The 15494-nt window shown below is 37.6% G+C and overlaps 2 protein-coding genes across 2 annotated transcripts; one reads left to right on the top strand and one right to left on the bottom strand.

The window, feature by feature from the left end:
• The first annotated feature begins 5865 nt into the window (after nt 1-5865).
• Nucleotides 5866-7406, top strand: LOC103434533 (uncharacterized). Its single transcript, XM_008372902.4, has 3 exons — nt 5866-6212; nt 6338-6443; nt 7050-7406. Exons 1-3 carry the CDS (start codon nt 6177-6179, stop codon nt 7190-7192), a joined length of 285 nt encoding a protein of 94 aa, XP_008371124.1. The 5' UTR covers nt 5866-6176; the 3' UTR covers nt 7193-7406.
• A 6044-nt stretch (nt 7407-13450) lies between these two features.
• LOC139197798 (uncharacterized) lies at nt 13451-13867 on the bottom strand. The gene has a single exon (XM_070825769.1). The coding sequence runs from the start codon at nt 13865-13867 to the stop codon at nt 13451-13453; it is 417 nt and encodes a 138-aa protein (XP_070681870.1).
• Nucleotides 13868-15494: the final 1627 nt, after the last annotated feature.

The raw sequence follows: 15494 nt of genomic DNA, 5'->3' as shown, positions 1-15494 counted from the left end.
ATAGACAAATACGTTTGGTGACTTAGCGAGTAGCTAAATGAGGCAGGAGATGATGCAATGGGTGTCTGAATGGCCAAGATCTCCTTACTTGGTAAAACTTAACTTCCACTTCCCACTTGTTGATAGGGGTTAACCATATGGGGATTCCCTTGGTCTGTCCTTACTTCGGCGGATGCGTGGTTGTAAGCATGTGCCATCACCTCAGAGTAAGTCTTCGAAGTGTTGGCATTGATCATGTACTTGAAGAAACAATCACGTAGGCCTGCCGTGAAGGCTTTGAGGGCGGTCTTGTCATCTGCCTCAGTGCAGCGAGAATACTCATGGCTAAAGCAACCAGCATACTCTCGTAATGACTCGTCTGGCTTATGGAGAATAGTGTACAAGTTATCTGCAGAATGTGCTATCGTTCTGGAAGATGTGTTGAGAAACAAACAGTTTCCTTAGTTCCTTAAATGAGTCTACTGTCTCGGGTGGAAGACGACAATACCAGTTTAGAGCTTTGCCAGAGAGGGTGGAAAGGAAGAGAAGACATCGCTATTCGTCGACGTGCATCGATATGGCATGGTGGGCTCAAAGAGGTTAATGTGTTCAATCGGGTCATCCCTTCCAGTATAGAGTTGTAAACCAAGCTTTTGTTTTGTCTCTTCTTGAATGGGGTGTCGAGGATCCTCTTTGTAAGAGGGCCAGGCCTAGGTTGTTTCCAATCAGGTATCTCAGCTTGTCATTCGGCCTTCAACTTGTTTACTTCCTTAAGGAGCTGTAGGACAAGAGGGTCTTGAGTGGAGTCATGTACCACTGGATCTTTCGTTCGTAAATCTCCATCTCCTCTTGGAAGTAGGAAGGTTTGATCGAGAGCATGTGATGTTTCCCTGGACTCGTCGTACTGATTTCCAAGGTATGTCTGTCGGAACATCTCTGAGTCCCCTATACCTTCGTGTTTCTCTAAAACTTGTTGCCTATTCGCCAAATTGGTAGCCGGCCTGGGACATGGGAGGGGACCAAGTCTTTTAGAGACCATTAGGTCATTGATCTTCGAGCTTACATGGACAAGATTGTCTCGACGTTGCTTTAGGAAGTCTCGATAGTCGCGAAAGACGGCTTTCGATCCTTCCACTCCCTCTGTAAGAATGCGTCTTCCTCCACTGCTCCTGCTTCTGGTTGAAGCAGCTGGGTTGAGAAAAATCTCATGTTGGTTGCCATTTCGATGAGTAGCTCGCCTCTTAATAGGAATACCCATGTCGATGGCAAATGACCCTTCGTGTTGGGGGGCATCCAATTGATGGTTGACTTCTACAGGGGTGATAAGCTCGTGTGTTTTAGTATATCTAGCCTCGTGGAGCATCTCGAAGACCTTCTCATACTGCTCTTGGAGTATCTCATTCTCTATCGCTATCTTGTTGTTCTGAGCCTCTAGCTCATCGACTTTAGCCTGAAAAGCAAACTTCTTTTGTTCCTTCGCACCAGGTGCGGGGGGGGTGTCGTTCTGCGTGCTGTGGCTTCCTTCGCTCCCCATATTGGAGAGGGATGCATGGTCAAAATAGAGTGTACGAATGGTGAAAACCAGCTTAATAAAGTTGAAGAGAGTATGAATAAGTGCGATTCCCACAGACGGCGCCAAATGTTGATGCACAAAATCAATGAGGACTTTGGTACAACAGAAAATGTTAAGTTTGTGACCTTCGCTAGATTGCTCCGGTCACTAGTGTGGATAAGTATGTAAATGGATAGAGACAGGGAAGCAAACACAGGATGTACATGGTTCACTTAGATTGGCTACGTCCACGGAGTAGAGGAATTCTCATTAATTATGAAAGGTTTACACAAGTACATAGGTTCAAGCTCTCCTTTAGTGAGTACTAGTGAATGATTTAGTACAAATGACATTCGGAAATATTGTGGGAGAATGATCTCCTTTTATAGAAGAGAGTTTCTAGCTTTATTCTAACATTGACATTTGTCATGTTGTGTTGTGATTAGCTTCTGATGTTGACACGTGTCGCGCTATGATTGGCTTCTGATGTCGACACGTGTTGCGCTATGATTGGCCTCCTGGTTTGAAGGAAACTCTTCTAGGTCCTTGACGGTATAACGTTGACCGGTGCTCGGTAGTTTCGGGATTGGTCAAGTATGGTACAAACAAGATGTAATAGAACACACCTTACAATTACACATATCTCTTTCTCTTTACTATTGCTGCATCCCTCTCTCTAAGGCATCTATAATTGTTAAGTAAATTATGCCTACAACAATATCACAATTTTTTATGGGTAAATTACATTTTGCACCCTCAAGTTTGACTGCCATTGCAACCTCATATAACATCTTTAAAACATTTCAATCTCATACATTTACTTACATTTTCATTACAATTTCATACTTCCGTTAAAAATTATGTGAAGTTTATAGTTAATTGATGATGTGGCAATTAAATTTTTCACATGGATAAAGAAAATTATAAAACAAATCAATATGAAAAAATATGTAATTTTTTAATGTTAAATGGGCCTACCCCTTCAATGTGTATCTGCAATTCTGCATTTCTATCTCCATTCGACTCCATTACGAGAGAGATCATTGCCCAGGCGTCATCTTCGTTGCCATCATTGGCCATCACCACCACTACAGCATCCTTGAGTCGCTTCATCGCCATGGTGTTCCCGTCGTTCAGCACCGCCTCGTACACCGCCCCCAAGCCCTCTTTCCTTGACATCTTTGCCAATGCCCACATCAAATCCTCCAGCTCAAGCTGCTGCCTCCAGTAAGAAAACACCAGCTTGCTTATGTCGAAATTGAGAAAATATTGAATCTTTGCTTTAGTGGAATCGAAGCTCAGCGACCCAGATGAAGCCAATTCAAATCTCGAAAGTTCAGAACGTCAATTGGGATTGGAAGCTGTGGTGGGGGTTCAAAAAAAGGTTGGAATCAAATTATATAAGAGTTTTGATGTGGCAGGAGGTGGAGGCTTGAGCTGAGAATGAAGTTTCAGGTTAGGGATTGGGTTTGGGGCAATGAGTTGGGAGCGAACGAGTGAGGCGGGAAGGAGAGAACCAGTGAGATGGCCGAGCAAGGAAGATGACGACGCAAGAGGTGAGGGTAGGATCAGCATTTGCAAACTTTCATTAAACATTAGTGTTCACCTGTGTTTCTAAGATAAAAAGCTGGTTTTTGAAAACAGCAAATAACTGCTTCCATTTTTCAGTTGTTTCTCGCAGCAATTTTGAAAATAAGTGCTTTGTTGCTAAGTTACCAAACACAATATTGAGCTCAACTTTTTTTCATCCCTACTTTTAAAAAAATTTAAGCAATACCAAACTGGTACTTAATCACATTATTATCCGTGAAAGACCTTTTTTTATTAAAAATGTTTTGAACGTGTTTAAAAATAGAGAAATTGAATCACATTATTGCTAATCTATTTATGATGCACTAATTAAAAAAAAGCACAAAAAAAATTAATTATAAAAAAATATTGTTAAAATGACAAAAATGCCCCTATCTTATTTGATGCATTATTTTGGGATGCCTTTGAATTTTTTGTCTTGGGGGCATTTTTGTCCAAATATTTTTGTTGAAGCTTGGTGACACCAAAATCACTATTCACTTTTCCATTGTCTTTATCTATAAAAGATATAATATAATATAATACAAATATTTTTAGTCTAGTTGTGATGCACTAATTAAAACAAAAGCGCAAAAAAAATTTAATTATAAAAATACTGTTGAAAATGACAAAAATGCCCCTGCCTTATTTGATGCATTATTTTGGGATGCCTTTGAATTTTTTGTCTTGAGGGCATTTTTGTCCAAGTATTTTTGTTAAAATTTGGTAATACCAAAATCACTATTCACTTTTCCATTGGCTTTATATATAAAAAATATAATATAATATAATATAAATATAATACAATATAATATATAATAGATATTTGCAAAAGAACAAAATGATATAGTGAACCATAAGATTTGCATCGTCAAATTAGAAAAACAAAACAGCCCTCAAAAGTTAAGATTCTAAAACTGTTTTGGTGACCCCCCACAAATTTTGTGCTCTTTCTCTGTAGATTAAGCAAGACAAGACAGTGAGCTGATTACTGCATGTTCATCATTATTTGCATTTAGCTGGCTAGTGCGGTTGCAAGGTAAATCTTTCGTCCGAAATTAAAATACCACTCACTAAATTAGAAGAACTACTAGACACACCTACATTTTCTATTTACCCGTCCACTTTTTTTTTTCACCCACTATTACAAATTAAAAAGTGAAAACATCGTTTTCCCACCCGTTCCCAAATGGCCTTCATATTAAGCACACAATCCAGTTCTGCCTCTCGTCGCCGTCATCTATTTGCCCCCACTCTTTCAGTATTGCCTCTGCCTCTGCCTCTGCCTCTGCCTCTGCAAAACCTGTACTGAAGCACTCATGGATATCTCCATAGAACAATTGCTTGGTGGGCATATCAGCACTTGGGATATTATATAGGATCATACTGTGTTGATTTTAGGATTATGTACCTAAGTTACTCCCTAATCTTTTAGTGTCATTCCAAATTGATCTTAACCTTTTTAAACATTCCAAACAAGTACCAAACCTGTTGAAAATGTCACACCGTTAAGCCCCATTTCATTTTTTGTTAAATTAACTAGAGCTTAATTTGTCTCCAACATCAATAAAAGGTCATGGAAGTATGGCCTTCACCAAGTAATGTACAACCACCCCCTTCAGGCCATCACCCCAAAACCCAACGCACAACCACAAACTTCACCCTACAACTTAAGTTGTCAACATTGAGAAGAAGGTTTTGAAGGTTGTTGAAATGGTATGGCCTGCCATGATGCGGCCACCACCTTCACCGCCCACAAAAACGAACTGGAATCATTACTAGGCGAAAATTAGCAAATGAGGAAATCACGAGCATAAACAAGCTCCTTGAAATCATATTTGAATTTTTAACCCTATTATTTGTTAGGAGATTTCCAAATCTTCATTTTTGTTTTCCATTTTATTTGTGAATTCTTTTTTCATCTTCATGTCTATTTTGAAGTTACGTTTATTATTATTTTAGTGTCCAAATAAGCAAATAAGTGGAACGCATTGTTGCCACATCCACATTTAACGGAAAAATTAACTGGGACTTATCGAATGTGACATTTTTAATAGGTTGGATAGTTAATTGGAATGTTTAAAAAAGTTGAGACCAATTTAAAATGAAACTTAAAAATTGGGAGTTTCAAATACCAAATCATTAATATTATTATGGTGCTATATGTCCACCAATCAGCGGATGCCAGGTCTTGGTATGGGCAAAGTTTGTAGCATAGCAAGCAGAGAAAAATCATGAGAGCTGGACGCATATACAATTGTCAAAATCTCAGAGATAGAGAGTCCATTGATTTATTATTAATGAGTCAAGCGACATATTGTCGACTTAAGCTGAATTAGTTACTAGTCAAGTAAGTGTGAAGTTCCATCACAAAAAAACTGCAAAAAAGTTTTTTGTTGCGTCAGGTTTTAGATAGGGTGCTCTTCAACAACCACCACATTCACAAGGCAAACCAATTACCCTCATGCATATACATGATCTCTTGAAAGAATTTGAGAAATTTTCTTTTGCAGTTTAGGGGTGCCAAAGCCAAGCCAACGAAGGTCGATAGAGATTATTGCCATCTTCATCACTGATATGTGCTAAAAAGTTGCCAATATGCCTTATGGTTTGTTTGTTTGGAAGAGATTTGACTAGGGTTGGGACCCATTGATCACGTGGTGGAGGGGCTGCCTAAATGCGACTTGGTACAGAATACTGCAGGAGAGAGGGTTAGAAGACAAAGAAATGGTCATTTACAAATCTCCTCTAATCCCCTCTCCACCAATTATAATCTATCTCCCACGTGGGACTCCTCCATTCCCCAACCCACTACGGCTTTGCAGTCTGGCCCCTTTGCCCTTTTTATTTTTCTTAATAACAATGTTTTTTGCATCTCTTTCCCAATCATATGACTCTCAGTCTCTCAGCTCCCTGCGATCTCTAGCCTGCTAACTAAGCTTTGTATGTGTATATATATATATCTTACATAAGCAACTCCCTCAGTCCCAATCATATTATACTCTCTCTATTGTTTGTGTGGTTAAGTTGCAGATAGATCGAGTTCGACCTACTTGAGATCATAGAAATAGAGATCATGGGAGATTCTTCATCAGCATCATACATACACATGGTAACTTATTCAACTTCGAGTATAAATACATACATATATAAAAGCTACATGTGTTCATTTTATGTTTTGCTTAATTGGTTATGATATAGGAGATGATGGTTGTGCCCTAATTTGAAATACTGTAGGTGCAGCACCTGATAGAGAAGTGTTTGATCTACCACATGACCAAAGAGGAGTGCATGGAAGCTCTCTCTAAACATGCAAACATCCAACCTGTCATCACTTCTACTGGTTATAACTCTCTCTCTCTCTCTCTCTCTCTCTGTGCAATATAGTCATACTGTCATAACATGCATGCAAGCAAACGAACACCAAACCTGTGCACCACATAAGTTCTTGAGGCTGCGAGTAACCAAGGGATGCCTGTTTGTAGGCTGATCATCACCCGTGAGTCAAAATTATTGTTCTGAAATTGACAAAGACAAAAGCTAATGATTCTTCTAGTAAAACTGTGACATCCCCAGTAAGGCATCTGCACAACTTTGGCTTAAACGTATTATACGGGCAGCTTTAAAATAAGATTAATCCGTCGGAGGCTTGCAATTACTCTAGTGGTTAAGAGTGTACTAATTAACCCCAGTATGACAGAGATTATTAATCGAAATTCTCACCCTCTATATCTTTTGTTCAAAAATAAATTGAACCAAACTCGAGTATGGTACCATGCATCTTCAACTGTCTCCCAAACGGTAAGTTGTATATATGTAGATAGCTAACAGTGATTAAATATACGATCTTAACCTAGTTGATAGATTGTTTGACGTAAATCTTAGTTATAGTACTGATCATAAAGTAGTGAAGATCATATCTATTGATATATGAATGATTGTGGTGCAGTTTGGAATGAACTGGAGAAAGTGAACAAGGAGTTCTTCGAGGCGTATGAAGAGTCTCAGAACAAAGGAGATCGAATGTCAGAGGAAGAGACAAGCCAATTGATCCAAAAGATGCTATCGGATTCCAAAGATTCCGACGACTAGTTATTTACGCACTCATGCCATCAATTTGTCGATCGAAAGCGATCTCACCTTGGCTTCTGCTTTTTGGTTGGTAGCCTCAGATATATGCAGCCAAACTACAATGGCCAATAAGATCGAACGATCGTCTTATTATCCGACCCCATGCACAGTTACATATATTTATGTATGGTATTATTCTCTGTATGAAAATAAATAATAAAACCACGTTTAATTAGGGCTCGTTTTGATAACTATTTTTAATTTTATTTTTCTCACTAGATATAGAGAAAATGTAGATGGAAGAACATATGAATCAAGAATGAGGAATAAGCAGGGTTATCTCTGAGATTTCGGAGGTTCAGTCCGAAATTTATAAAATTACTCAAGACATTACAGGGCCGGGGGTGGGTGGGGGGTGGGGAGGTTGGTGGTAGATCTAGTTGTGCAATCCTCATAATTGTTGGTGGCAAATCTCGTTGTGCAATCCTCATAATTGTAAATTTGTCTTTTCTAAATATAAAAATTTGAAGTGTCGATAACAACCTTTTTATATTTTTATTTTATTATATAATAATGTTATATATTAAGTAAAGTTTTAAAGTCAGAGGTTTTTGAAGTTTTTTTTCTTCTTATGGTTGTTTAAGGCTGAACTGTTTTTGATTATTTAGTGAATGTTATATTTGTAGCTATTTTTACTTATTATTTGATGGCATTTGTAAACTTATAATCAATGAGTCTTAAAATTTGTTTTGTTTTAAATTATTGTTTTTTTAGCATCAATACAATGTCCTACTTTTTCAGGAAATTGAAAGTTGTATGGGCCATTTTACTGTCTTTCAAATAGTAGACTTTTCAACCATTTTTGCTCGTGCTAGTGCCCCCAGAAATTCTTAGATTTCTTGCAATAAGAGATTTAATGACATAACTCTTATATTCCTCATTTTTATATTGATAGGGATCCCCATTCATTCTTAGATTCCCGTCACTACGGATTGATTGTCCCTACGCCTTTAGAAATAAGTGTGGTAGAAGGAAGGAGGGAGAAAATGAACCTGGAATTAATGTGGATTTCTTCCACAACTTTACTTTCAATCTTTTTTGTCCTTATTAATCCTTCATTTCTTTCTTGTATTCTTTATGGGTGATGCCATCCACACACTCATTTTTACCTCTCACACACCTCTCTCAATTCTGACCATCGAATCGAATGAATTAAAGAAGATCAATAGACAAAAATTAACAAGGAAGTGTTGCAAATAAAAATAGGTGTGTGAATAACACTACTCTTTCTTTATTTCTAACTAAAAAATAAAAACTGAATCTGAAAAAAATCAAATGATTATCAAACGTGCAATGATTTTCCAATTAATGCAATTTACAATGCAAAAGGAGAGATCACATTGTACCACCTCTCTAATTCAAGCATAACCTACTTGTATATCAATAGATACTACTTTATTAGAGAAATAATACAATGTGATAGTCTTAGCATTACCACAAGCACCAAATACGTATGCTGAACAAAAACTAAATATTAATTGAAGTGTCACAAAAAGAAGTTGGATGAACCTTATTATTGATGTTAATTGTTTAGAGGAGGGTGTATAATAATGAACCGGATCCTCATTTGTGAGAATTCTGAGGATCCTCCAATCACGTTCGTACATCATACATCGTGCAGTTAGAAATTATTGTAATTTTTTATATTTAAAATTGAATATAAACAGTACCTAATGAAAATTAGTCACACGATATACAATGAACGAACGTAATTTGAAAATCCCTGTAATCTTCACAATGATCTGGAGAGGATCCTCATTCTATAATAGTGAAGCAAATAATGCGGGGACTCCAACATTGGGTGCCGTCGTAATCACATAACTTCCATTCTTTTCGTTTTGTTTGTTTCTTTGTTTTTTCACCATCTTAGTTTTTTGTGAAAAAATCTCGCCTGCCCCACGTGGTTTTAGAAGAATAAGAATAAATCCTTCATAGTCATTGGTTAATGCAAACATTGGTTGAAAAAAAGGTAATATTAGGGAGATTAAATATACAAATTAAATCATGTGTTATTAATAGAAAATAAGCACATTAATCAACGGTTAAGTAATAATCTAATCATTAACTTCCATGTCATTTAATTTATAAATTTAGTCTTCCTAGTTCATTGTCACTTCTTGAGTATGACTTTCTAAAGAAAAATGTCAAAAACAAATTTGAAGGCTTACGTGGCAACGTTAAATTTTATTTGCTCCAACCTTTATGCTTTTTCTTATTCAATTAATATTTGTAAAACCACTCTTCAAAACAAATAAATCAAAACTAATTTTCAAGATTTATGATTGGTGTATTATTAGGACCCGCATAACAAAAAAATTTAAAAATAATTTGACATAAAATTTTCTCATATGTGAAAATTGGCAGCACACAATCTATATGCAATCGACATAGAATTAACGTATCAGTTGAAACTTTTATCTACCTTCAAATTTTATTACATGACATTCACTTAAGAGTTGATATCTCTAATATTAGAAAGCCAGCAATCAATTTTGGTGTCTCAAGACTTCTCCAAAAATAATTAGACCAAAATAACCCTAGAACAAAAAAACGCATTAACTGAAAAGAAATACAAAAATTATTACTAAGGGTGGTTTTGTAAGAAAAAATAACAATTTTTTTTTAACAATGGGCTTAGCTTCACACTAATTATTAGACCAAAATAATGTGGTTCAAATTCGTCTTGAGCAAGAATCGAACCTAAGATTTTTTACTAACCAATGAAGAGGAATATCATTAGGCTGCAGTACTAAGTGGCAAGAAAAAATAACAATTAAAAGAGAAAAACAGAAGAAAAAAAAAATTAAACCTGAAAAAAAAAAACCTGATTGTTGAGGGACTCGAACTAAATTGCCACAAACTAAGATAAAATAGAAAGAAAAAAAAATTGACCGTACGTGCAAAAAGGAAACCTGATCGTGGAGGACTCGAGAGTAACCTGCCGCAAACTAACGAAGAAGATAAATAAAACTCCCAAGAACTCACAAATCCAGCATTAAAGAATGAGGGAAGAACATTGGTCGTTCCTGCTACTTCGAATGGTTTGAGTAAATTTTTGTTTTCAATTCATGCTACGACGTTGCCAACAGTTACTAGACTCCAACACAAACACAAATTCTGCATCTATATACATACTGATTGGATTCTATCAAGCACTTTTGAAGAAAGCCATTTCATGACTTTTGAGAATCCAACTTTGTTTTGCAAGTTCTCCCTTTTTTTTTACTAAGAAAACCTCATGGCCTCTTCCCATTTTTGCTTCGCCTACTATGTTCATGGTTACATTCTGCAATCTACTTACTTATTCCTTCAGGCACTTCTCATACATGAGTGGTTTTCTGTCCTTTTGATTTGGCAGTATAGAAATTATGGCTTTAATTTGTAATGTATTTCACAAGTTTAATGTACAAGGGGTCCAGATATATATGAGAAGAAAGAGGGGGAAGAAAGAGAAGCTAGCCTAATCTACACCTTACAAAAAACAACTTGCACCAATCAATCACATCCTTTAAATCAAGGAAATAAGACTAATTACTCTAGTGCCTAAAGCTATCCCTAGAGAACATGGTAGCTCACTAATCAATCACATCCCTTAAATCAAGGAAAGAAGCCTAATTACTCTAGTGCCTAGAGCTATCCCTAGAGAACATGGTAGCTGACTCTAGAGGCCAAAATACACTTCAACACTCCCCCTCAAGCTGGATCGAGGAGGTTAACTGAGACAAACTTGCCTAATAATCGATGGAACTGAGTGGATGCCAATGCCTTTGTAAAGAGATCTGCCAATTGATCATGGCTTTGTGTGAACATGGTCTGGATGATTTGAGTTTGAACTTGAGCTTTGATGAAATGACAATCCACTTCAATATGTTTGGTTCTTTCATGGAACACAGGGTTGGCAGCAATATGCATGGCTGCCTGATTATCACACATAAGTGACATAGGAGTAGAACTAGAAAACCCTAAGTCTGAAAGAAGCCTTTTAAGCCAAATGAGTTCACAAGCAGTGGCTGCCATGGCTCGATACGCAACCTCTGCGCTAGAACAAGCAATTACCTGTTGCTTCTTGCTCGTCCATGTGACAAGGTTTCCACCAACAAATGTATAATAGCCTGTGGTTGATTTCCTATCAATTGCATTACATGCCCAGTCTGCATTTATGTAGCCACTAATGACAATGGATTGATTGTTGTGCATTGTAATTCCTTGCCCTATTGAACCCTTGAGATAACAAAGGATTCTCTTAACAATGTTAAGGTGATCAACAGTGGGAGAGTGTATAAACTAACTAGCCAAGCTCACTGCATAAGTGATATCTGGACGAGTGATAGTGAGGTATATGAGCTTGCCTACTAATCGTTGATAGTAAGTTACATCATGCATGGCTTCTCCATCTATGCTGAGGTTCAGTTTACAATCAACGGGAGTGACAGCAGGCTTGCAGTCAAGCATTTTTGCTTCTTGAAGAAGGTCCAATACATATTTCCGTTGATGTAGAAACAGTCCTTTTGAAGATGTTGCCATTGCGATCCCCAAAAAATACTTTAACCTCCCCAAATCTTTGATAGTGAAAGTTTGATGTAGTGAGAGTTTTAGTGCTTCAATCTCCACGGTACTATCTCCAGTGATGATAAGATCATCAACGTAGATAAAGACCACCAACTTCCCACTGGTGCCAATTCTCACAAATAACGAAGAATCAGCATTACTTCACACGTATACAGCCTTTTCCAGAACAGAACTGAGCTTGGCATACCAAGCTCTTGGTGATTGTTTCAATCCGTATATTGCCTTGTGCAATTTGCAAACCATGTTGCCTTTGATACCATCATAGCCTGGATAAGGTTGCATTTACACTTCTTCCTGTAACTCTCCGTGAAGGAAAGCATTATTCACGTCCATTTGGTAGAGTGACCACCCACAATTGATTGCAACTGAACGTAAAACCCTGACTGAGTTCATCTTGGCCACCAGTGTAAATGTTTCCTTATAATCTACTCCAAAGGTTTGGGTGAAACCTCGAGCAACAAGTCTAGCCTTGTGTCTCTCAATAGATCCATCAGCTTTGAATTTTGTCTTGTAGATCCAACGACTTCCAACAGCCTTTTTTCCTAGTGGTAGTTGAACTAGACTCCAGGTGTGATTCTCTTCCAGTGCACGAAACTCTTCTGTCATGGCTTGTTTCCATTGTGGGAGAAGAGAAGCTTCTTGGTTCACAGTGCTTATCAATTTCACTAAGAAATGCAGCATGAAATGTTGAGAACTTACTAAAGCTGATACATTCAGTGATAGGATAACGTGAGGCATATGTAACATAGTCTTGCAACCTAGCTGGAGGTTTTCTGATTCGAGGAGGGTTTCTTTTAATCACCTGAGACTCTGTACTGGACTGAGAATGATAAGAGTAGGGCTATTCTTCACTCTCACTGGTAATAATTTGGTCAGTTTGTACCTCTTCACAATCTGGACTCACAGTGACTGATCTTTCTTCCAACATTGGATGATTAAAGTTTTGATGGAGTGGGAACATGTCAACTAAATCCTCCCCTTGACTTGTAAAATAGGGACAGTCTTTTTCGAACTTCACATCTCTTGAAATTGTGCACTTCTTAGTGACTCGATTGAAGCACATGTATCCTTTTTGGGTGGCCGAGTATCCCATAAACACACACTTGGTTGCCCTAGTATCTAGTTTGTCACGGTTCAAGGTTTGGATGTGAACAAAACAAACACAACCAAACACCTTGAGGTGTGTCAAATCTATTTTCCTCCCCTTGAGAACTTCATAGGGAGATTTAAACCCTAGCACACGACATGGAAGTCGATTGATGAGATAAGTGGCAGTAAGGATGACAAATGACCAAAATTTCTTTGGAACATGCATGTGAATCATGAGAGCACGAGTCTTCTCCAAGAGATCTCTATTTTTCCTCTCGGCTACTCCATTTTGTTGAGGAGTCCTTACACAGCTGGTTTGATGTATGATACCCTAAGAATTGCACAAACATTGTTGAAGGTAGGTAGGTCTTGACTCATCAAGATGTGACTCCTTAGGTCCTTGTACTTAGAGCTCAAACTCCCTAACAGCTGATAAATTTTGTCTTCCTCAGCTCGTTTTAAGAGAATGGTAGGATATGTGGTATGTGGGAGATATACATCCAACTCATTCCACATGGCTTTGAGACTCCCAAGGTGTTGAACAAACGCTTTCCCTTCTTGTTAAGCACTGGCAATGTCCTTCTTTAATTGGAAGACCCGCGCATAGTTGTTTTGATTTCCATACATATCCTGCAAAGCTTTCCAAAGATCATGTGCGGAATTGGAGTAGCTAAAAATTTCAGCAACATGTTTCTCCATGGTGTTGAGCGGCAAGGACATGACAAGTTGATCTTTGCAGAGCCATGCATCGTATGTAGAGGAAGAACGGTCTGGAGCTTCCATGCTTCCATTTACAAACCCTAACTTCCCTTTGCCTCCAAGAGCTAGTGAAACAGCTCGGGACCAAAGAAAATAATTGAACTCGTTTAAGAGAACTAAACATAAACGTTGATTGGTGTTAACCTTAACGTCTGAGAAGTTTGGAGAGAGACTATGTTGGGTTTCCTCATCATGGTTCACAGAACTTTCTTTAGCCATGACTTAGACTTTGAAAGAAAAAATTCGCAGCAGCAAGAATGACAGAGACAGGTTACAAAAGAACCTGCTCTGATATCATATAGAAATTATGGCTTTAATTTGTAATGTATTTCATGAGTTTAATGTACAAGGGGTCCTGATATATATGGGAAGAAAGAGGGGGAAGAAAGAAAAGTTAGCCTAATCTACACCTTACAAAAAACAACTTGCACTAATCAATCACATCTCTTAAATTAAGGAAAGAAGACTAATTACTCTAGTGCCTAGAGTTATCCCTAGAGAACATGGTAGCTCACCAATCAATCACATCCCTTAAATCAAGGAAAGAAGACTAATTACTCTAGTGTCTTGAGCTATCCCTAGAGAACATGGTAGTTGACTCTAGAGGCCAAAATATACTTCAACACTTCAACACTTCAACAGGCAGTCACCGAAACTTAATCATTTTTTTTTTGTAACTCTTTTTGCTTTCGAAGTTTCCTGCTCGGTTAAATATTTGTACTAAATTCTTCATGTTGTTAAGATTGGGTAAATTTAGGATTTCATGATTGGGTCCGTGGTTGAAGCTCCGGAAAAATAGCTCAATCGGATCTGCAAATGGGAGGAATACCTTTTTTTTCTTTTTTTAAGGAAACGGTAGTAATATTCATTTGAAAAGTCAGTACAAAAGTTCACTCAGGGCAAAGAACAATCCAGTAGGATACTAGGATAGGAGGAGACCCTAACCACTCACAACACTGACTCACAGATAGACCTAACCGAGCAAGACGATGAGCCGGCCCGTTGGCTTGACGACGAATATGGGTAAATGGAACTTCAGTGATTGACGGAATAAGCACTTTGATATCCTCCACAACAAATGGGAGGAATACCTAGCAGCAGCAGCAGGCAGCAGGTAAAGTTTTATTTTTATGTGCACTTTTTAAATTACTTATGCATTTTTTATTTTTATCTATTTTGCCCATATTCTGCATTTCAATTGTGTTCATTTAGTCTGCATTTTCTGTATTTTTCATTGGCATAGGTATTGCAGCGCCTCATTTTGTGGGTTTTTGTAATTTTTTGGTATGGTATTTTTCCTATTGTGGTCCAAGGAGTTTTTGTGTAAAAGGAGACGTGGTGTTTATCAATTTCCCAACAACCTCCCGCAACTACCCCGCTATTCTCTCAAATTCTTTTTTCATTCCCTCTCCCAGGTTTCCACTCCACCATTTTCAGAGATCAGAGATTGGTGGGGTATGAAAAGGGATGTGATATGTGAGAACTGAAATTTTACCTACCTCCATTTTTTGCTATGGTTTTTTATGGAAAGGAATCTAATTGCTCTGCAAATATGGTTGCGCCTCTGATTGTTTGCTTTCTCTTGGGTGCCTGCCTGTGATTGTTTGCTTTCTCTGCCCGCCCAATTAGCGCTTATTATTTTTTTAAACTTTGTCAAAGATAAATGATGTCATTTTATTTTAAATAACACGCGTATTATAAGAATTAAAAATATGCAAGTGACCTTTTGTTACAATGATTAAAATGTGTAAAGCCATTGCATGACGGCGTAAGTTTAAACTTTGTCGTTTACTAATCTAACAACTAATCTAACAACTAATTTAACATAATCTACCATTTGACAAAT

The sequence above is a fragment of the Malus domestica genome, chromosome 07 (assembly GCF_042453785.1).
Source record: "Malus domestica chromosome 07, GDT2T_hap1".
NCBI lineage: Eukaryota > Viridiplantae > Streptophyta > Magnoliopsida > Rosales > Rosaceae > Malus > Malus domestica.
This window is presented reverse-complemented; position numbering and strand designations above follow the sequence as displayed.